The sequence below is a fragment of the Gekko japonicus genome, unplaced genomic scaffold (genome assembly GCF_001447785.1).
Source record: "Gekko japonicus isolate JY-2015 unplaced genomic scaffold, Gekko_japonicus_V1.1 scaffold1383, whole genome shotgun sequence".
Lineage (NCBI taxonomy): Eukaryota > Metazoa > Chordata > Lepidosauria > Squamata > Gekkonidae > Gekko > Gekko japonicus.
The window spans coordinates 74,172-98,002 of record NW_015162523.1 but is presented as its reverse complement, the minus strand read 5'-3'; the positions used below and the strand labels follow the sequence as shown (position 1 = coordinate 98,002).

At 47.2% G+C, this 23,831-nt stretch overlaps 1 protein-coding gene across 1 annotated transcript in view; it reads right to left on the bottom strand.

Annotated features, from left to right (window-relative positions):
* ESPN (espin) overlaps nt 1-23,831 on the bottom strand; it is a 140,119-nt gene that overhangs the window by 112,177 nt on the left and 4,111 nt on the right. Inside the window, exon 2 of the mRNA XM_015406261.1 lies at nt 21,983-22,176. Coding sequence (XP_015261747.1) covers nt 21,983-22,176 — 194 coding nt within the window. The remainder of the gene's footprint in view (nt 1-21,982; nt 22,177-23,831) is intronic.

The following is a 23,831-nucleotide window of genomic DNA, read 5'->3' as shown; positions in this document are numbered from 1 at the left end:
GCACAGGCGAGTTGGTTATTATCAGATACAAATGATTTTGTTACTTTTTCTGTGACAAACGTTTATGGGCAATAATCAAACAGCAGAAGAAGCAGGGCTTTTTTTGTAGAAAAAGCCCAGCAGGAACTCATTAGCATAATAGGCCACACCCAACAGCAGAAACTCATTTGCCTATTAGGCCACAGCCCTGACAGCACAGCTCATTAGCATATTAGGCCACACCCCCATGTTACCAGAAGTGTGGTAATCCAGCCACGCCCACCTTTTGCTTCTTATTCTGTTGACCTTGTTTGTGGTCAAAACCCAGGGCTTTTTTTGTAGCAGGAACTCCTTTGCATGTTAGGCCACACACCCCTAATGTAGCCAATCCTAATGCGTTTCTGCTGTTGGGTGTGGCCTATTATGCTAATGAGTGACTGCTGGGCATGGCCAACTTGGGAGCCAGCCGGAACTCTGTTCCTGTGCGTTCCTGCCCAAAAATAGCCCTGAGAAGAAGAATATCAAGTAAGGCATTAATTTATTTTATTTTACTATTTTATTTTCTGCTTAAGGCTATGGCTCTATGAGCAGTGATAGATGATGATGATGTTGATTGATACACAGATAGACAGACAGACAGATAGATGCCTCAAACAATGTAACCAGCTGTTTGATCCATCTAGCACAACTGAACATTCAATCACTACTGCTGTGGGTAGGCAACACAGTTACCTTCCCTTAAAAGAAACTGGTCATGGTGTCTCTGCATGATCTGCGCTCTCCTCATTCTAATCAGAACAGTGACTCATGTTCAAACACGGGGTGAAGGTCCTCCAGTTACAGCATGCCTCCTATTTTAATTCAGAAACAATGCACCCCAGCTAAGGAGAGGGAATCTGAAAAACACAATTTTTCAAAAATATTGCTTTTAATTCTTACTTTGTAACTGAATGCTGGGGATCAGAGCTTGGAAGCTAAACAGGGTCCATACTTGGAAGGGAGACCACCAAGGAAGACTCTGCAGAGGAAGGCCATGGCCAACCACCTCTGCTTCTCACTAACCCTGAAAGGCCCTTGCTGGGGTCACTGTAAGTCACACTCACCGAGACAACTGGATGCTATTGGCAAATTAAATGGCATTAACTTGGGTCTTTAGCATGCTCTTTCCAGCCGGTGGCAAAAATGGACTTTCACATTTTAATACTCCTCCTCCTTGCAGCCAAACATGTTCTAATCTGAAAAGAAAAACAGACCGGGCGGTCTCCTTTCCTGACTTTCAATAGTGCCACAAATTCCATTTTGGAAATCGTGTGGCAGGAGACGTTATACAGAGAAGGGAGCTGTCGGCACCTGCGGATCCGGTTGCAAGGTAATAGAGCCCACAGCGTCAAGCCGTTTGCGGGAGGCACTGCGGACACAGAGTTCTTCCTCGGCAGTGAATAATTGATGTTGTTTCTTAACTAAGGAGGGCAGGCGATCCCGGTAAAAGCAAGCACAAAGAGAAGAATGACATTAAAACAAGGAAGGTCTACCGGGGCTAATCCGGGGCTAAAGAAAAACCTATTTAAAGCTAGGAGCTCTCGAAGAGCTGCCATAGCAGGGTTTTCTGCATGAGCAGCACGACGGCCACAGGCTTTGTAGCTTATAAGAACCAGAACTCTGTATGAAGCGGAACTTGCAGAAATCATGCAACTTCTCCTGTCTGCATGTAGAGGCAATGAGTGCGTAACACTTACGAGAGCTGACCTGGGAGACTTGGGTTCAAATCCCTATTCGGCCATGAAGGTCACCAGGTGGCCCTGGGCGAGTCCCAGCCTAACCTACTTCCCAGAGTGGCTGTGTGAGGCTGAGACGGGGGAGGAAGAACCACGTACGCTGCACTGAGCTCCTTGAAGGAATGGCGGGATAAAAATATCCTCGATTGGTAGATAGTTTGTTGAACCTGGTTTTGTTTGTCTTTGGGAGAAAAGGCAAGGCGAGCTCTGCCGGGCAATAAAGCCAAACTGCACACTGGGAATGGGGGTTTACTATTTTTGGTAGTGCAAAAAAAAAATGGCCTCCCTTTTCAGAGGCTTCCCCCTCCCCCAAAGCCCTTTTTGCAAAAATATTCTCTTATTCATTGACATTGTCCTTATGGACCTTCTCTGGCCCTTGGCTAACGTCACTGCATGGCCAAACCGTATTGGCGATGTAGCAGTGTGACGTCATCCCATTCACTGCAGGATCCCTGATTGGTTAGCTTTTTCTGTACCACTAAAGCCAGCTAGGAAGAAGCAGCACTGGGTACCCAGGGAAAAACAGCACTCCACAGGAACTGGAAAACTCAGGAAAATATTCCACTATTAAGTGCTCTCCAGGAAGCAATATATATGCCCACACTTTATAACTGTGTGTAATAAGTTTAATTATGTACCACTAATCAGTGTTCCGTGCACCTCGGTGTTTAGTCATGCTGGCCACATGACCACGGAAACGTCTTCGGACAGCGCTGGCTCTTCGGCTTTGAAACGGAGATGAGCAACCCTAGAGTCGGATTCGACTGGCTTTCGAGCAAGGGAACCTTTACCTTTACTAATCACTAGCACAGGCAACACTTTTGCCCAGGCTGGCAAGAGATCCTAGCACTACTTGCCTCAGAGGACCTCCCTCCACCTGCCCAACCATGGGCTGTTCAGCCCGACCACACAACCTTAGGCCACCTGCCTGCTAGGTCATAATCCATTCAGGTCATCTGTATTTACCTGTATAGATAATCTGCAATAAAGGGTTCTTGTCCTCCATAGATTTCCACTTGCAACATGGACAGTTCAGGCGGCATGTAATACTGTAGTTGCTTCTGCATGGCAATGATTCACCCCATAGCTGCTATTTGCAGGGGCAATAGTGCATCCCCTCAGCAATTTCTTCTGCTTTTCCCATGCCTCAACCCTTCCTCCGCCAGCCGCCACCCCCAGCGCAACCAGATAGCTTTTTTGGGTGGGGGCTTTAAAAATTATTAACTACTAGATCGCTATAGTGCAATAACACTGTAGCAATCTACAGCTACAATCTTCTAGTTCTTCTGAATGCCCAACTTTCATTTTGAAAAAAAGCTGGACCGTAGCCCTTTACATTGCAGAGATATAAGGGGACGTTTGCATACTTTATGTCTCTGTAACAGAAAGAGCTACAGACTGAATCATTTAAATGAATGTTGGGCATCCTGAGGAATTAGTAGATTGTGGCAACAGACTGTTATGCTGTCATGTTACAGTGATCTAGCAATTACTAATTTTCAAAAAAAGCCATCTGTGGTAGGGAGGAATGATGGATGGGGGGGCTTGGATAAGGAAAATTGTGTGGGACGTTCAAAAATGTGTGTCTTCCTGCGCACGTGGATTGCAAAGGTACTTTGACTGTGCTCTTTCCAGAAAGATTGTTATCAAACCAAGTTTGGAAAAACTGAAGCAAAGCAGATGCCGTTCACACGTGCAGTTCATCACTCTGCGCTGCAGGCAACAAGTGACCAGCATGCAGGTATAAAGGTAAAGGTTCCCTTGCTCGAAAGCCAGTCGAATCTGACTCTAGGGTTGTGGTGCTCATCTCCGTTTCAAAGCTGAAGAGCTAGCGCTGTCCGAAGACATTTCCGTGGTCATGTGGCCGGCATGACTAAACACCACGGCGCACGGAATGCTGTTACCTTCCCACTGGAGTGGTACCTATTTATCTACTTGCAATTTCTTGCTTTCGAACTGCTAGGATGGCAGGAGCTGGAACTAGAGACGGGAGCTCACTCCGTCATACGGCACACTCGGGTCTCGAACTGCTGAACTACTGACCTTCCACAGCCTGCAGTTCAGCGTCTATAATCATATGCTAAGAACAGAATAAGAAAATAATATTTTGTTGGGACTCCATAGCTCTCCAGTTGGGCCCACGTTAAGCTCAGCTCTAACCAGGCATGTTGCAGTCTTGGAGAAACACGGTGGGGGGGAGGGGAATGTATCACAGGCCTGCATACTGTTTTCAGCTTCTTGAGAATTATAACTTCCTTTAGAAAGGGGTGGGGGGGGACAGGCCCTGAAGGAATGCTGAAAGTATGTGAATAGCACATGGTGAAGTTTGTGAAGTCAAAGGAGCAGATGAATGGGGGCAGTGAGGCTTTACTGCCCCACAGAGCCCCTAGCCCAGGGGTGTCAAACATGCGGCCCAGGGGTGTCAAACATGTGGCCCAGGGGCCAGATGAGGCCCCCGGAGGTCTTCTATCAGGCCCACAGTGGAACTGGCCGTCTCCTGCTTCTTCTTCCAGTTCTGCTGCTGCTGCGTCATCCTAGGTTTGCAGCTTACAGATACACACTTGAACAGCATACTCAAGATTGCAACAGCACAGACATTTTGATATAATAATTCAGAGCAAGAGGTGTCAGTTATCAGACACTGTTAAATAAACAAAATATTGCAAGTGTGCTAATGCTTTAAGCGTGCTTTTATTTTAAGTAAAAAAAGCCCCTTGGCGTTTGTGTCCTTTATAAAGTTTATATCTCCGCTACCTGGCATTACATTTTATGACACACATGGCCCGGCCCAACAAGGTCTCATTTATGCCAGATCCGGCCCTCATAAAAAATGAGTTCAACACCCCTGCCCTAGCCATTCACTCCCATGGCTGAGCAAGATCAGAAAAGTGACACATAAGAACATAAGAGAAGCCAATGTTGGATCAGGCCAAAGGCCCATCCAGCCCAACACTCTGTGTCACAGAGTGGCCAGAAATACCAGTGCCATCAGGAGGTCCACCAGTGGGGCCAGGACATTAGAAGCCCTCCCACTGTTGACCCCCCCCCCAAGCACCAAGAAGACAGAGCATCACTTGCCCCAGAGCCCCTATCTATACCTTGTGGCTAATAGCCACTGATGGACCTCTGCTCCATATGCTTATCTAATTCCCTTTTGAAGCCATCCATGCTTGTAGCCGCCGCCACTTCCTGTGGCAGTGAATTCCAAGTGTTAATAAGAGACACATATTTGCTCAATTTGCCTATCTTATAACAAGAGTTGTGAGCCCATGAGGAGTCACAGAGGAGAGGAAACAACAACAAACAACACACACACACACACACACACACACACACACACACACCAGTTCTCCTACTGCAGAATTCTTTTAAGCTCTCCAGAGCAAGAGAAGACCAAGCTCCCCATCTCTCTCAGTCATCCCCTTCTGCCTTCAATTCACTCTCAGTATTCTTGTGCTTCTTGGAGCATGCACATTGCTCATCTCTTCATTTCGCATCTCCCCCCCTTTGGGTTAATTACAAAAGCCCTGAGGACCCACCCGACAACCCTGACCTTGCCTTTGGGTGGGCACTGGGTTGCCAATTTCACAACTGGCGTGAGCCACCCTCTGCGGTACACAAAGAACTGCCTTTGCCATTCTAAAACTAATCCTGATGAGGAAACTAAGTCAAGAGATTTTTCAGCAGTATGCCGAGAGGTAACCCTCGTTCTTTTGCAGCGAAGTAAAAGAGAACTCGACTTCTGATTCATCCCACAATTTGCAGAGTTTATACAGGCCTCAAAGCACAGCTTCCTTGGGGAAACATTTTCGTTCTAAAAAGGACGTGACACACAGAGAGACCCTTGCGGATAACCTGCGCCCTGGTCTTCATTTTGCCCAACAGGTTGCAAAACACGTCCCCTAGTTAAAAGAGTTCAAGTACAAGCCGGTGGTTAATTACCACGCAACCTCCCTTCTTCCCAGGGTATTTATAGGTCACTCACGCACCCTCATCATGGAAAATGAGATTAAAAGCCCTTTAATCTGCAAAGTAGAACTCCACAGCCTGCAGCCAGCCTGCTTTCATGATCAGTGGCAATTCTGCATCAGCCAGTCAGCCAAACATGGGGTCCCTCAACTAACAGCTGACCACAGCAAACTGTAGCAGTACAGATCCAGACGGCCGGCCCCAAAGGAATACAGGCTCATCTGGAGAAGAGCCGGCTAAGTGTTTTGACCCCGGCTTGTTGGCTGTTTAACCCACAAGCAGGTTCGTGGGTAGAGGGCAAAACGGCACGTCTTAAGGATGAGGCTTACAGCACGTCTCAAGCGTGGGGCTTACAGCCATCCCTTGGACTTGCCCTCACCCCAAAAATTACACCAAGGATGGAGAAGAAAAAGGAAGGGAGGGGGAAGAGACTGGACATGGCCAGTGTTGCCAGCTTAGCAAAGAGAAACAGAGGGGGGATTCCCTTTGAAGCAGATTTTGTACAGCTTTTGATTATGTTTACCATTCCATCGATGTGTGTGACATTTTACGAAGAAACCAATGCAAAAGCCAGGGTCCTTCTTTGGACAGTATGTGGCAACACACACATTTTCAATTCCCATGGATGCGTGAAGCCGCTTTATACTGTGTCAGACCCTTGGTCTGTCAAGGTCAGTATTGTCAACTCAGCCGGGCAGTGGCTCTTCCGGGTTTCAGGCACAGAGTTTTCTAATCACATACTATCGGATCCTTTTTAGTTTCATTTAAAGTGTTTCTATAGCCGCCTTGCCCCTGAGCTTTTCAGGAGCCAAAGTGGGTCTGACAAACATTAAAACAACAGATATAAAAACATTAAAAACCAGCCTAAAAAAATCTGATTCTCCCATCCGAAGGGTATTTCCCTTTTGCTCAGGCTGCCCCCAAAGCTCTCCAGAACAGCTCTTTTTTGCAGCTTCACTGGAAAGCCAGGGGGACAGACGCCTGCAGACTTCTCCTGGGAGACTGGTCCAGAGGCCTGGAGAATCACCCAAGATGGTTCAAGACCCAAACAATTGCCAAACCTGTCGCAGACAAGGGAGTACTGCCAGTAGATCTTTCTAGGAAGGACAGAATCTGCTGCAAGGGGATATGGAGGAGGATTTTAACAGGAGACGCCAGTGATCGAACCTGGGACCGTCTGCATGCAAAGCACGTGCCCTACAACCGAGCCATGGCTTCTGTCCTTCCAAAACTTATTTCTACACCATGCACACTCCAAGCCATTTAATGTTTTTTGTTGGGATTCTTTTTGAGTTAATCAGCAGAGTATTAAAGAGACTGAGTCCATGGTGTGTTTTAAAATATAAAAGTTTACTATAAACCTAACATGGGAAAAGGTACACAGGATATAAAATAACAAAGAGCTAATATGTCTACATCCTTGCAGCTAAAAGGTAAAACGGGAAGAGCCGAATGGCGTCTCCTTCTCTAGTCAGAACAAAGAACGGGAAGAGAAGCCATAAAATGCTAATATTTGACACCTTGGTTTCCAACCAGAGTAGCAAAGTAGCTCCAAAGTTCCAGGGCATCCTGTTGTCTAAACAGATTGGTTACAAACAAACATGTGACTTAACAAACATCATTAACCCTGTAAATACTGTAAATACTGAAGTGTTTTAACTTGTAGCACCCAACAGTTTTCCATCGTCCTTGTAAGGTCAGCCTCTTCCAAACTGCCCAGACCCTGCTTTACAGACAGCCACTTAGTAACCCTGCCCTCTGAAATCCCATGAAGGCCCAAGTTCAGTAGTTCTAAAGGGGTAGCCATGACCCAGGCTAGCCCGATCTTGTCAGATCTTGGAAGCTACCCAAACGACAAAGAATTGCTGCAAAACGTTCACAAATTCACAAAAACATGACAGTAATATGTAGACATTTTCATGATGGTTTAAATTCCAAATGTCTTCTTTATTCCACAGATCAACAAATTACGAACATCTCGAGTTTCCAGAGTTCGTTTCGTGGTCTTTATCAAAAAACTGTTTTGCAGAATTTTTCAACGTTGTCCGTTGAAAAAGTATTGTTGGTTAACTTAAGAGCTATTCATAGCCATTCTGAAATTGAGATTCCTAATAGTGGATTGCTTGGAAAAATTCAGCAAAACAGTTTTTTGATAAAGACCACGAAACGAACTCTGGAAACTCGAGATGTTCGTAATTTGTTGATCTGTGGAATAAAGAAGACATTTGGAATTTAAACCATCATGAAAATGTCTACATATTACTGTCATGTTTTTGTGAATTTGTGAACGTTTTGCAGCAATTCTTTGTAGTTTGGGTTATTCAGATTGCTGTGCCCTTTATTGCATTACAGATCTTGGAAGCTAAGCAGGGTCAGGCCTGATTAGTCCTTGGACAGGAGACCACCAAGGAAGTCCAGTGTCACTATGTCGCGGAAGGCAATGGCAAACCACCTCTGTTAGTCAACTGACTTGAAAACCCTGAGGGGTCTCCGAAAGTTGGCTGCAACTTGACAGCAATTCACACACGCACACAAAGCAGAGTAGGGTTGCCGGCTCTCGGTTAGGAAATACTTGGATATTTTGGGGGTGGAACCTGAGGAGGGCAGGATTTGGGGAGAAGAGGGACTTCAGTGGGGTACAATGCCACAGAGTCCACCTTCCAAAGCAGCCATTTTCTCCAGACGAACTGATCTCCTGTCCCCTGGAGATCAGTTGAAATAGCAGGAGCTATCCAGGCCCCACCTGGAGGTTGGCAACCCAATGTCCCTGGCAGCCACACTAAACAGGAGTTGGGTGGCACCTTTAAAAGATGATCAAAACTTAATGCCCACACAAGCTTTTGAGGACTATTATGCATCTTCTTCCAGGTGGGCTCTCGTCTGCAAAAAGCTTCCGCTGGAAGAAAGTTTTGCTTGGCTCGAAGGTGCCACTGGACGCCTGCTTCTTTCTAGAGAGTAGCACATCTTAGGAGCATGCAGCCACATTGTGCTCTTTCTCCCCCTTAGATTCTTAGAGGGGCATTACTTTGGCAGGACTGACTTTACACTGAAGGTGAAACTACATCTCGGGTCCCAGTGGAATCTAAAATCGTTGGGTGTTACAAGTTAAAAACACTTCAGTATTTACAGGGTTAATGATGTTTGTTAAGTCACATGTTTGTTTGTAACCAATCTGTTTAGACAATAGGATGCCCAGGAACTTTGGAGCTAGTTTGCTACTCTGATTGGAAACCAAGGTGTCAAGTATTAGCATTTTATGGCTTCTCTTCCCGTTCTTTGTTCTGACTAGAGAAGGAGACGCCATTCCGGCTCTTCCCCGTTTTACCCTTTAGCTGCAAGGATGTAGACAAACTAGCTCTTTGTTATTTTATATCCTGTGTACCTTTTCCCATGTTAGGTTTATAGTAAACTTTTATACTTTAAAACACACCATGGACTCAGTCTCTTAATACTCTGCTGACAAACTTAAAAAGAATACCAACAAAAATCCTGAAGGCGGAGTGTCCAGAGAACATTCAAACGCTTCCTGAAGAAGACTGAACCGTTCCCAAGTAGTTTGAGGCAAAGCTCCACAACCGACAACCCACAGCCCGGCAGACTCATTTCCTTCATTAGTTCAACGCCAAAGTTTATCTGGCACAAGTGACACCAAACTGCTGCTGCTTGGAATGAGAAGGAATAAAAAACCAACCATCAAGCAGAGTCATCCGGAAGTGCAAATAAAAATCCACTGCCAGATTGGATTGCTTTGTTTCCCCGACTAAGACAGCTGGGCTAGCAAGCAGTGTTCCCTCTAAGCTGTGCGCGTGAGCGGCCGCTCATTGACACAGGAAGCCCCGCTCAGCAGCCATCTGGAGCCACGCAGGGTGTAGCACTGCCCATTGGCCATGTTAAGATTACAGCCGTTATATTCTGCTCAGGATGTGAACTGCTCCACTCAGTTGGGGGGAAAACCAGAGGGAACACTGCAGTAGTAAGCACTTCACTGCTAATAGATTTGCAAAACTGCTGCAGATCCTTGCCCTGTTTTTACAGCTACAGCAGCCTTGCCACTGTCCAGAGGCAGCGCACAAAGCCATATGCTAGCCTCCTGGCCCACACATACCTCGGCAAGCCATGTCCAGCAAGTGAAGAGAAGCCATTCTCATCCACCTGACAAGTGTTCCCCCCACCTATTTGGTTGGAGACCATTTTTTACATTTGCGAGGGGGAGGGAATCTATTTCTGGGATCACCATGAATGGCAAAATCTGGGAACACTGGAAGGTGTGTGTGTGTGTGGGGGGGTTACACTGCCTCCCAGTAGCAAAAACTTCCCTTTAAAACTTAATCGTTTCGATGACATTGTGGCAGGTTAAAAACAGGCTGGAGACCAGCATGTCATGTGATCGAATTGCAGCCCACAAAGAAGCAGAACCGGGAGTCCCAAAGCTGCCAGTGGTAAGGGGTCTACTACTGAACTTCCAGGTCATCAAAGGAAGCTGAGGGAAAGATCAGGGAAGCTGATGTTGGAGTACAGTCTGTTAGTCTCTAAGGTGCCACTGGACTTCTGCTTCAAAGGGGAGGTGAAAACACAGGGTCACACTGGACAAGAAACTCTTCCCAGGGTTTTTAAAATACTAAATTATACCTGCATATGGCACTGACATCAAGACAGTCAGCCTGATGCCGCGGTTAGAGTATCATAGTAGGTCTAGACAGACCTGGGTTTAAATCCCCACTCAGCCATTACTGGGCTATCAGTCTCAGTCTATCCTACCTCACAGGGCTGTCGTGTGGATAAAAGGGATGAAGGAAGGAGCCAGGGGTCATTTCCTGCAGGAGTGCACAAGAGTGGCGCTCTGGCAGTAAAGAGCCCAGGGGGTGGGCACATGCAAAAAGCCCCACCCCCTGCTCCCAGCAGCCCTCAGTCAGAGCAAGAAGCAGCCAAGTAAGTTGCAGACCCTAACCCCAAAAAGCAGCCGGGAAAGTTGCCGGCCCCCCCCCCCCCCGGCCCGCCTTCAGGTACAAGCTCTCCCTCCTCTGTGAGGGCAGATCTGCATTCCCCTCCCCCCCCCAATAGCTAGCAATCCAAAACAATCCAGTGGAACCTGAGCAGTGGGTGTTGCCTTCTGACACACTTCCGGTGATGTCAGAGGGTGTGGCATATGCAAATAAGTTATGGTAATGAGTTATGCTAATGAGCGCTTGCACCTCTGTTTCTACGAAATGACCCCTGGAAGGAGCTATGCATGCTGTTTTGTGCAGGGGACAGGCAGGCAGGCAGGCAGACAAGGGGCTGATTCCTTCCACCACCACTCTTTCGGATCTAATCACCACCACCTCTTTGTGCAGCTATTAGCCCAGAACGGAAACCAACTTGGGTGCCTGTCTTTTTCTCCTTTCCAACTGCAACAGCTGAAACTGTGCAACCTGCAGAAAGATCTACCTGCCTTCGCCCCACCCTGCATGGCCCTGATCCAAGCCAGTACCAGACATAGATGTCATTTATTTCTTGAAAGAGAGGCCCAGACAATCTGATTATGGATCCCCCACTATCTCACCAACTTACCCGTTTCCCTTCTCAATTACTTAAATGCCCCATTTGCCTTTTTCACTGAGACTCAAGGCCCATTACACAATTAAAAACAATGCAAATGAAGACAGGATAATACAACTAAAAACCAGGCAAACAAGGTTGATTTAATTATATAAGCAAGCAATGCAATGAAACTGGGGTGCAATGTCAAGGAGGCCACACTCTAAACAGTATAGGATATACAATGAACACCATGAACTGCTTACAGTTGCACAGACATTACCGTCAGAATCACAAAGCCAGAAAAGACAGATGGGGTTGTCCCCCCCAAACCAGGGAAGTGGCTGCAAAGAGGCACCCCAAGGAAAAGGTGTTAGCCAAGTTTCAGGGGTGGGACTGGAGTTTTCCATTTAAAACAGTGAGGTGAAAGGGAACCTGACCCCAAGCAAAGATGGTACCTCTCGTGCTGCAAAGAATGTGCCAGCTAGCATGCCAGTAATTAGCAGTAGCAAAACATCCTACTTTTAACACACCTTTCCTCCTAGGGCTTCAGGGCTCCTTCTCTAGTAGTTCTACTCATCAGGTGGCCTTGATCAAGCCAGCCTGACACAATCTAGCCTACCCTGCAGCTTTGAGACAGCCTCATTATACGCAGATGGTCAAATGGACCCATACACTTAAAACTGACTTCCAGAGTAGGGACTCAGGCAGAGGTTCAACAGGCCTCCTCCTTTGAGGACAGTTGCTTCTGCCATGTCTCTGCTTGGGAAGTGCTGGAATAATCCAATGACACTTAATACAGAGATGCAACAGACTTGCCCGCCCTTGGCAGAGGCTCAATGGACGTCCATACTGGAGAAGGGCACAGCACAAAGGTGAGACCATAGCTCAGTGGCAGAGCCTCTGCTTTGCAAACAGCAGGTTGCAGGTTCAATCCCTGGCACCTCCAGTTATAAGGCAGCAGATGATGTAAAAGACCTCTACCCAAAACCCTGGAGAGTGAACAGTACTGGCCCTGACACACCAACAGTCAGAGTCAGTGTAAAGACAGATTCATGCATTCATGAGAGTTATAAATATTTTGGAGCTATGGGGTGGTGGGAGAGATGGTTTTTGGAAATGTTGGTGGGGGGAAAACAGAAATATTATACTTACGTTAGTATCAAACTAAATTTATTTTACCACTTTAGCAACGTAAGAGGGAATACTTATAACTTTATATACAAAATTACACTATTTGGTACACTCTTTGGTATAAAATTACACTATTTGGTACATTTTCAAAGTTTAAGAAGTATAAAAGGATTTAGAAGGGTATAACATCTGGCTGCCCAGGCTAGCCCAATCTCGTCAGATCTCAGAGGCTAGTATTTGGATGGGAGACCACCAAGGAAGTCCAGGGTTGTCGTGACCAGTGTTCCTTCTAAGCTGAGTTAGTGTGAGCTGGCTCACAGTTTCTTAGCCTCTGGCTCACACCTTTTTGTCTTCGCTCAGGAAGGAGGGCTCCAGAGCAAGCTAATTTATGCAGTAGCCAAATCGCTGGCTCACAACTTTAAATGCCAGTAGCTCACAAAGTAGGATTTTTGCTCACAAGACTCCACAGCTTAGAGGGAACATTGGTCGTGACGCGGAGGCAGGCAAGGGCAAACCACCTTTGAACATCGCTACTCAAAACCCCCACGAGGGGTCACCATAAGTCATCTGTGACCCGATGACACTTTCTACCATCACCAACTTCTGGCTATCAATGTAAATGTTGTAACAATGAAAACACTGGACTCGCCCTGACCTGGATAGTCCAGGCAAGCCTGATATCGTCAGATCTCAGAAGCTAAGCAGAGCTGACCCTGGCAAGTATTTAGATGGGAGACCTCCAAAGAATACCAGGGTTGGGAGGCAGAGACAGGCTATCAAGCCACGTCTCTGGATGTCGTCCATGCTCCAGTAGGAGTCGCCAGCGGTCGCTATGACTTCCAGGCATGGGCACGCATACATGTATACACACACAAATACAAACAAAAAGGAGAAATAAAAAGAAGAAAACATTGGATTCTAACAGTGGATCATCATATACATGACAGCATATTATAAATTTGGTTTTAAAAAATGACAGCATATCAATTACGAGCAAACATTAGTCACAGTTAAACAACAGATCCTTGAAAAATGTGTCGCGCTCGTTTCCTCAGGATCAAGCACTGCCTAATGATACCATTTGTTTTACATAATAACCTTATTATGTTTTGAGTGAGCAACACTTTGTCTTAAAAAGCGCTTCACTCATTCCATGGGGGAAACGTTCATAGGAGCCCCCAATTTTTCAAATTTTCTATTAGATAAACTGTGCGAGGGATGGGAAAAACATTCCCCCCCCCCAATCTTTTTGTTTCCAGGATCTTCACAGCTCTAGTGGAGCTGCATCTGTGGCTAGGTCCTTTGGGCGCAAAGGATATTATAAAAAAGAGCCAGCATAATGAAATGGTTAGAGTACTGGACTAAGTTGGGGGAAGGCCTGGGTTCGAATCTGCACTCTGCCATGAAGTTCACTGGGTGATCTTTGGCCAGCTCTCAAAGAGTTGTTATGGTGGTGGTGACGGGGAGGAAGAACCACTTATATCACCCTCAGCTCCTTGGAGGAAGGATGGGATAAAACTGTAATAATGCATCAACACCAGTATATGTAATTCCCAAAATTGCCTCATCTGGGAATACCTAAATTTAGGGACTGGAGCCACAAACAGACAAGAAAGATTTTGCAAAAAACCTGAGAAAAGCCCCAGATTTGCAGAAAACCCTGAAATCTATCTGTATCTGTACAAACACACACACAGGGAAATAAAACCCACGAAATAGTGGAAGGAGCACTTGCACCTTTAAGAAACAAATGCTCTCTGAGATCTCAGTGGCCATAGTGGAAGTTGCTAGGCAACCACAACAATATTGCCAGTCTTCAAACCTTGATTTAAAAGGGAGGGGACAGGGTGCTTTCCAGGGCTCTTTTGGCCTCACAGTCCACTCCTGCTCTCTTCCCTCCTGCCCTGAAGGGAGGATTCATTGGGGCCAGGCCCAGCAGCCAACACCCAACAACTGGCTGCCACGCAATCTGCACAACTCAGCCAGGTGCAGCAACTTGGTGTGACTTGGTGACACACAACTCGCCTAGGCTCAGCAACAGCCGGCATGGAAGCCTGCCATGCGGGGTGACCTTGGGCCAGTCACACACATTCTAAACATAATTTCCCTCACAGGGTTGTTGTGAGGATAAAATAGAGGAGAATTATGTAAGCTGTCTTGGTTCCCAACTGGGGGGGAAAGGCAGGGTATAAAATGAAACAAATAAAGCTAAAGACTGGGGGCAGATAAAAGAAAGATTACATTGGTGCGTAGGAAGTACAAAAAGAAGCAAGGAAAGGGGACAGGATAGGGAGGCTGCCAGGAGGAGAGAAGAGGCAATGGGGAAGGGGATACCAGGGGATACCAGGAGAAATGAAATGACCCTGGCAAGTCCTTGCGGGTTCCCTGCTTGCAAGTATTCATTTCTTGCATGCAAGGCGGGAATCACTGCCATAGCTACTCACAGGCAGGTTCCAAAACGGAACACCTGAGATAATAGAATCACAGAGTTGGAAGGAGCCATACAGACCATCTAGTCCAACCCCCTGCCCAATGCAGGACCAGCCTAAAGCATCTCTGACATAGAATCATAGAATTCAAAACATGCAGGGCAGGAGAAGAACGGCATGTAGGCACACGCTTCAAAATATGCCCCCCCCCCGATCCCCCCCTTGTCACCAAGAGACATCATCCCAAAGTACGCTGAAATCACGCCATGTGTGGCACATGCTCCCGCTCCCCCTGCACTTCCTGAACATGAAAAGGTGCCCATTCCACACATCTGAACCCCCCCCCCCTTTGCAGACAAGCTTAATCCATTTGCATAACCTCCGGCTGAAACAAAGGCCGCTGTGTTATCGCCCCTTTCCAAAAGCGCAGCAGACAAATCCCCAGCAGTGCCCTGTGCAACAGCAAGCTATATTTCCATCAAGTTTTAAAACTCGCTTTGTTAGCTGAGCATTAAAAAAGAAGAAGAAGAATGAAGGCGCTTGACTTCGATAAAGCTGTCGCTCAGGGTGAAAGGCCCGGCTTTTTGACCAAACAAGAACACACATCTTCACAGCAGCCAAGCCAGTCAGCTTCCTGTCTGTCTGCTTGTCTGCAGGACCAGGGTTTTGTCCTCACTGCCAGACAATGAAGGGACCGGATTCTGCAAACACCCGTGCAGGGTAAGGATCACACAAGCAAAGGCATCTCATGAGCTCACCATGAAAGCAGCTGGGAAAGAAGATGGTTTCACAAGGCTAACCAGGATGCCGCAGGCTGCGGTCCTTTAGACCAGGAGTCCCCAACATGGCGTCTGTGGGCACCATGGCACCTGCTGACCCCTTTTCTGGCGCCCACCAAGTGTTTTTAGGAAGTGGGTGGAGCCAGGCAGGGCTCTTACCCAGCAAGGCTTTTGATTGGCTGCTGCAGATTTCTTAAACCTTGGTTTGGCAGCAGCTGCCACCACAGCAGAAGGATCAGCACTTGTGTTACTGAAGCTGAGCTGTGGCAATCGTTACGTGGTTGGCTCCGCCTCCCACGGCAGCCATTTTGTCGCTGCGTCCACCTTGCCAGGTCAGAATTCCAAATGTGCCTCACGGTTCAAAAAGGTTGGAGATCTTTGGAGAAACAAAATGGTGGAGATGGAAATAGAAATTTAATAGTTATACAGCCCCTGCGCATTTTGCATGCAGCTTCATCAGGGGGAATCTAATGGAATAACAACATATATTTAATACATCATTTAAAAAATTGACAACACACAGGATATTTTCACAGAGCATGTACAAAGTGCAATTCATAATAAGCTGCTGTTATGGAGACCCCTGCTTTAGACCACATCCATAATGATTTAGCTTGTAGGCAAACACAACTAAAGACCTTGGGGCATCTTAACAGACTGCAATGTAGTCACGACAAGCGTCTGACTAGGATCTGGGAATCCTGGATTCAAATCCCCACTTGTCCTGAAACTGGGCCATTCACCCTCTTTCAGCCCAATCTACCTTACAGGGTAGATGTGACAATAAAATGAAGGAGTGGAGAGAATCGTGGATGCCGTCCTGATCTCCTCGGAGGAAAGGTGTTGTTAAAAATATACGAAATAAACAAGACATTTGTTGTGACTTGAATGTTTATAGCTTGCAACCAATGCTCCCTCTAAGCTGTGGAGTCTTGTGAGAAAATTTTTTACTTTGTGAGCTACCGGCATTAAAGTTGTGAGCGAGCGATTTGGTTACTGCATAAATTAGTTTGCTCTGGAGCCATCATTCCTGAGCTAAGGCAAAAATATGTGAGCTGGAGGCTAAAAAACTATGAGTTAGCTCACACTAACTCAGCTTAGAGGGAACACTGCTTGCAACCCATTTTGTCAAATGTATGAATACTTGGTGTGGTGGGATAAAAGAACAGACCCAAAGAAGGCCATGAAATACCTGCCACATTTCTATGCCAAACCCAAAGAGGGGTCCATTCCCAAAAGCAGACCGTTATGAGGTTCAACATACTGGTTCAACACCAAAAGCAGGACAACTGATTTCTGCAGTAGGAAATAATTATTTAATTTGAACTCGAACAGGGGAGAGTTCCTTTATACCAAGTCAGACCCTCAGATCATGAAGCTCAGCACCAACTCCCAGACAGACAATGACTCCGTGGAACTGGGGCCAAACTGCATCAAAAATCTAAAGAGACAAACTGCATCAAAATTCGGAACAAGAGATCAACAAACAGCTAGTCTAAGAAAGCCAGTTTCCATAACAAAAACAAACAACATGAGCACATCACTGATATGCTGGTCAATAATCTGTATGTTTTCACAGCCCAAACATTGGCTGCTGCGAGTCCTCTATTAGGAAGCGGCACACATGAGGTCCCACAATAAGCAATCGATATACACATGAGCACCCTGCGCTATTGTTCCATTGCACTGGCATAAATCTGTACATGGATTACTGGCAACAGTTCGCTCCCATCACTTTCCTTTGTGTAAAGGATCTCTAAGAAGATCTTTAGTCTCATAAAAACCTTTGCCAGCCATTTCATTTGCATACTGGCTATTCAAGCATCCCTCCTACCCATTCAATCAGACCTTGAAATATCTGGTGGAATGAGCTCCCGTGTGAGATCAGGGCCCTGTGGGATTTATTACAATTCCCCAGGGCCTGCAAGACGGAGCTCTTCCACCGAGCTTTTGGCTGAGGCGGTAGGCGTCCCCCTTCCTTCCTTGGGTCCGCCTCCATCTGTAGCCAGGGTCCTTAGTTCTTAAATCTTAAAAGATCTTTAAAAAAAACTTTAAATCTTAATACCATCAACCACTGAGGTATCTGGGTTTTATTAGAGTTGTATGGCACATACAAGTTATGTTACTTATTTTGTGTTTTAATGTGGTTTTAACTGTATTATATTTGAGACCAGGGGTCATTTCCTGCAAGAGCGCACAGGAGCGGAGCTCCGGCAGTAAAGAGCCCAGAGGGCGGGCACATGCAACAAGCCCTGCCCCCTGCTCCCAGCAGCCCTCAGTCAGAACAAGAAGCAGCCAGGTAAGTTGCAGAGCCCCCCCCCCCGGTCCCCTAGTCCAAAACACTCCAGTGGAACCTTTAAGACCAAGTTTTATTCAGGTACATGTTCCCCCTCCACACCCAATAGCTAGCGATCCAAAACAGTCCAGTGGAGCCTGAGCGGTGGGTGTTGCCTTCTGCCACACTTTCGGTGATGTCAGGGGGTGTGGCATATGCAAATAAGTTAAGCTAATGAGTTGTGCTAATGAGCTCCTGCTTTTCTATGAAATGACCCCTGTTTTAGACTGTTGGAACCCGCCCTGATTCCATTAAGGGGAGGGCGGGATATAAATCCAAATAAATAAATAGAGCCAAATGTGGTTCCATACTATGGCACACGTGGCTCTAGAGCCATAAGTTCCAGATCCCGCCTCTAGGGTCTTCGGCAGAGAAAGGACTTCCTCTACACCGGCTACCTGCTGAGATCCTTACAGTGGAGGTTGCCAGGGACTGAACCCGGCCCCTTCAGCATGCAAAACAGGTGATCTAACCCTGAGCCAAAGCCTTGCTTTGTGATCCAAATCACAATTGAGGAAGGGGCTGTTGCTCAGGGGTAATCATCAGGACTGGGATTAGCTTTTCCGAACTGCACAACTCTGACAAACAGTTATATATAATGCCTTCTCTGCGGGAGTATGTGTATCTAACACACAGTGCAATCCTAAACAGACTTGCACCTTTCTAAACCCACTGAAGGGTGTGATTCTGCTCAGGACTGCATGGGTGTAACCAGGGGTCATTTCGTAGAAAAAGAGGTGCAGGAGCTCATTAGCATAATTCATTAGCATAACTTATTTGCATATGCCACACCCTCTGACATCACCGGAAGCGTGTCAGAAGGCAACACCCACCGCTCAGGTTCCACTGGAGTGTTTTGGATTGCTAGCTATCGGACTGTTTGGGGTTGGGGGGCCGGGGGGGGGGGCTCTGCAGCTTACCTGGCTGCTTCTTGCTTTGACTGAGGTCTGCCTGGAGCAGGGGGTGGGGCTTGTTGCATGTGCCCGCCCCCTGGGCTCTTTACTGCCAGAGCTCCGCTCCTATGCGCTCCTGCAGGAAATGACCCCTGGGTGTAACACACTGAAACAGGCAGTACACATGAAGCAGCCTTATACTGAATCGGACCATCAGTCCATCAGTATTGTCTACTCAGACTGGCAGCGGCTCTTCCAGGGTTTCAGGTGGAAGTCTTTCACGTCACCTGTCGCCTGGTCCTTTTAACTGGACATGTCGGGGACTGAACCTGGGAAGTCCGGCATGCCGAGCAGAGGCTCTACCACTGAGCCACAGCCCTTCCCTTATAGCAAAATGAGTCTCATTTGTCAGATTCCAGACCCTTTGCTGCCCCTGATGGCAATCCCAGGTCCAAGGAGGCCTGTATAGATGGGGGTGGCTCAGCAGGAGTCAGTTTCAGGAGCCACAGTGATGCCAAGATGGCCCCGCATTAGGTACTCTGCAGATCACCCAGAGGAAGAGAGCTCGACATCTAACTGCCTTGGAGGGCAGGGGCTCAGGAGCTGGAATCTGCCCTCCACCATCTCACTAACCAATATACCCCCCCCCCCAATGCTTTGCCAGCTCCCACTTCAAAAAAACTAAGCATCCGGCCCTATCACTCCTTGGCAAATAGAAGGGGAAGTCATGGAAGCAGTGACAGACTTCACATTCCTGGGATCCAAGATCACTGCAGATGGTGACAGCAGCCATGAAATTAAAAGATGGCTGCTCCTTGGGAGGAAAGCGATGGCAAACCTAGACAGCATAATACAAAGTAGAGACATCACCCTGCCAACAAAAGCTCGTATGTTCAAAGCAATGGTATTCCCAGTAGTCATGTATGGCTGCGAGAGCTGGACCATAAGGAAGGCTGAGTGCTGAAGAATAGATGCTTTCGAATTATGGTGCTGGAGAAGACTCCTGAGAGTCATGCAAGGAGATCAAATCAGTCAATCCTAAAAGAAATCAACCCTGACTGTTCCCTGGAAGGCCAGATACTGAAGCTGAAGCTCCAAGACTTTGGCCACCAAATGAGAAGGGAGCACTCACTGGAGAATACCCTGATGCTGGGAAAGATTGAAGCTCAAAGAAGACGGGGACGGCAAAGGATGAGATGGTTAGACAGTGTCATAGATGCAACGAACATGAAATTGAGCAAACTCTGGAGGACGACGGAAGACAGGAGGGCATGGTGTGATGTGGTCCATGGGGTCGTGAAGAGTCAGACTCGACTGTGCAACTGAACAACAACAACAACAAAAAGTAGCCAAGGCTCTGCCCCTCTCAGCTATGGGGCAGGATTTGGTCTCTTGGCAGGCCTCTTAGGTAAAGAAGACCAAACAGGGGGTATCTCTAAGTGTGTGGCTGCCTCAAAAAACAGCAGCCAGAAATCTTGCTCCACGTACACACACACACACACACAAACACAGAGTGCTTCCCCATCATTTATTTTAAACATTTCTATCCCAGCTTCCCACCCCAACAGGATCACAAAGGTGGCGAACACCAACAACATTAAAATTTCAGTTTACAATAAAGTCTACATAAAGTAAACCATTCAATAAAAACATATAAAGAGGCCATGGTCCATAACACAATTAGGGAGAAGGGCCCGTAAGAGTTACTGGGGGGGTGCTAAACAAAACAATAAAAGTCTTCACCCTTTGACAGAAGACAAAACTAGAGGGAGACAAACAAATCCTCCCTGGAGGGGATTTAGAAGTTTTGGTGCCATGACTGAGAAGGCCCTGTCTTGGATCGCCACCAGTTTAGCTTCAGACGGCAGGGGGCATTCGGAGCAGAGCCTGTGAAGAGGAATTTCTTCATGCAAGACAGAAATACATGGACCTTCATATCTTTCTCTCCCCAAATACAACAGCTGGGGGGGGGGAGGCATTTTGAGCATCAAAACTGCAGGAAAGGAAAGGGTGGAGCACCCTGCTGTCCTCTTCAACTCTGACTGAAGCCTCTATTGCTTTTCAGTTAAGAAAAATATACAGCATACAAAAATATACAGCAAAACCAGTGGTCTTCCAAACACCACTGAAGGCGACTTTCAGAGGCTTGCAGGAGAAACATCACTCTTCCCTCACAGCTCTCACAGGAGCTCCAAAGGCTAACCCTGACACAATCCCCCAGAACCTGGAAACTTTCTATACCCTGAAAACACCCCTATTAGTTCCACCAAGACAAGGTCCCTCTATAATGGTGCTGCATACTGCAGCCACCTCATAAAAACTGTAGCCTCTGTATGGGAACCCGTAACACACAGAGATGCCCAAAGGCCTAGAGCACACATGAAGATTCATCACTTGATGGGTTGCCACATTATGCAATAGCTTGCTTAGGAGCTGAATGGGCCAGGTCACAGGTAGAGAAAAATTCCCTATCAGGTTGCCTGTCCAGGTTCCAACACTCATGAATGAAATCAAGGTTGCACTCTCCATTTGCACTCACCAAAACATCAAGTGAGCATGTGCAAAGTCAAGAGATGGGTGAAAGAATGACTTTGTGCACGTGTGTGTGTGTGTGTGTGTGTGTGTGAGAGAGAGAGAGAGAGAGAGAGAGAGAGAGAGAGAGAGAGAGAACCACCCTCAAGCCATTCAAAACCACCCATCTGTCCATTAACTTGGAGAAAGACAGGCCCATTGCACAGAACTCAAAGACACAGAAAGAAGTGAAAGGAACCAGGCAAGGGAGCATTGGTGGGACTCAAGCCTAATTCCCACCAGTGCAGCAGCTAGGGATTTGCACAGCTGCCATGTCGAACACTGCCTTTTTCTCACTGTGCAAAGGAGTAACGACTAATCCTTTCTCAGCCCTCCCTCCATTCCATTCTGCAGCCAAACATACAGAATATCTTTCCATTTTCAACATGTGCTATCATGTCAAAAGGAGCATTCACACAATGGCAGAAGAGATGCAGGCATTTCAGGCGCACCGAGACCTTGAGCACCCATCCATTCATCTGTTGGTGGCCATACAAGGGACTCCTAAGCACACTGCCACCTCTTTGACAGACAGGCTCCAAGAAGCCCCAGGCAACTGGCCAGCTGCCACCCCAGGGCAAACTGTTTCTCTGTCTCTTACCTGGGGCAGTGCCCGATGAGGAGTCGCAAGGAAGGGAAGTCTCCTTTGGCTGCGGCGTAGTGAACAGGCAATGCGCCCGTGTCTGTGGCTGCCAGCGGGTCGCTGGCCCCGAAGCGCAGGAGCCAGTCGATCACTTCATGGTGGCCAAACCGGGCCGCCAAGTGCAAGACTGTGGCACCGGAATTGTCCGTGTCCTGCAGGTGGCAAAACACAAATCCAGATGGTCAGTCTTCACCAAGGGTCATGGGATCTGTTGCTTTGTGGAATGCTGTTAACCAGTGGAAAGAAAAGCTCCCAATATATCATCAGCACAGAAATTATGTAGACTTAAAATGCCTGCAGGTGCCCTTTTGTGAAGTCAGGGACCTTCTTTCTGCCCAATGTTTAATTGTTATTTTTATGTTTCTGTATGCATTTTAGCTATGGTTTTAAATGTTTCAATGCTGTGTTTTTGTTGGTTTTAATGGTTTTAATTTTATGGTGTATGTTTAAATTAGTTAACTGCCCTGGTGGGCCTTACGAGGGCAGAAAGGTGGGGTATGGATTTTGTTAAACAAATGAAAATAAAATATCTTGCAGATCAATAGGAGGATTGCTTCTGCACTGTTGCTCTAACCAGCAATACTCCTCCCCAAGTTTGCCTGCAGCTTATTCTGCCCTTCTACAGGAAAGAGCCTAGAACCAGGACCTCTTCCAAGTGGCAGAGGCCAAAAAAGACACAGGCAAATATTTTCAGCACCTTAGGATATATCTGAGGATTCTCCCCAACAGAAACCCAGTCTTCTTAAGGCATTGGGCTCCTCTGCTCCATTTTACCTTACCAACAACAACAACCTTGTGAGGTAGGTCAGTTTGAGAGCACGCAACTGGCCCAAAGACACCCTGCAAGCTCCCACTGCAGAGTGAAGATCTGAACCAGGGCCTCTCAGAGGCTCCTCACGACACCACGCAGAAGGTTGGATTCTAATCACAGCAAGCTGCTTTGGAAGAACACCCCAAATTAGGAGAGAGTGGCTCACGGCCCAGAGGACATGTTGCTCCCATATCTCACAGCAAATCATGAAACCCAGAAAACACAAACTATGTGGGGCTTTCAAGGCAAGAGACTTTGGGAGGTGGTTTGCCATTGCCTGCCTCTGAGTCATGACTTTGGTATTCCTTGGAGGGCTCCCATCCAAATACTAGCCAAGGCTGACCCTGCTTAACTCCTGAGATCAGGCCAAATTGAGCTACCCTGAGCTATCCAGGTCTGGGGAAAAAACTAAAATTACCCACCCGAATAAAATGCCAGGAAGATTCAGCAGCTCCCAACTGGAAGAACCAGTCAGGCTCTTTTCTGGAGCCCAAAGGCCCTCTTTAAAAAGAGCACCAGGAAGGAAGCCCTGCAGATCTCTCTCGAAACTCTATTTCACAGCCAAGGGGCTGCTACCAAATAGGCCAAGTTTGATGCCCCCCACCAGAGAAGGACCTCTAAAAATGACCTCCATGTTCAGGTACAACAATGAGGGAGAAGTCAAGCCCGAAGGAAGTTTCATCTCAAACCAGTTAAGGCTTTATATATTAGTACCAACACTTGGGAGTCCAGACACTATCTGGCAGATGGTACAGATAAAGCAAAATAAGGGAAACAAGGAGATCCCCCCCCCCAAGGACTCATTAGGAAGGAAATCCCATGCCCCTCCCCATGTGGGCCCCTGCTTCCTCCCCTCTTGCTCGGCCTATTTGGTGTAGTGGTTTGGTGTAGTGGTTAAGTGCACGGACTCTAATTTGGGAGAACCAGGTTTGATTCCCCACTCCTCCACTTGCACCTGGCTGGATGACCTTGGGCAAGCGGTAGTTCTGATAAGAG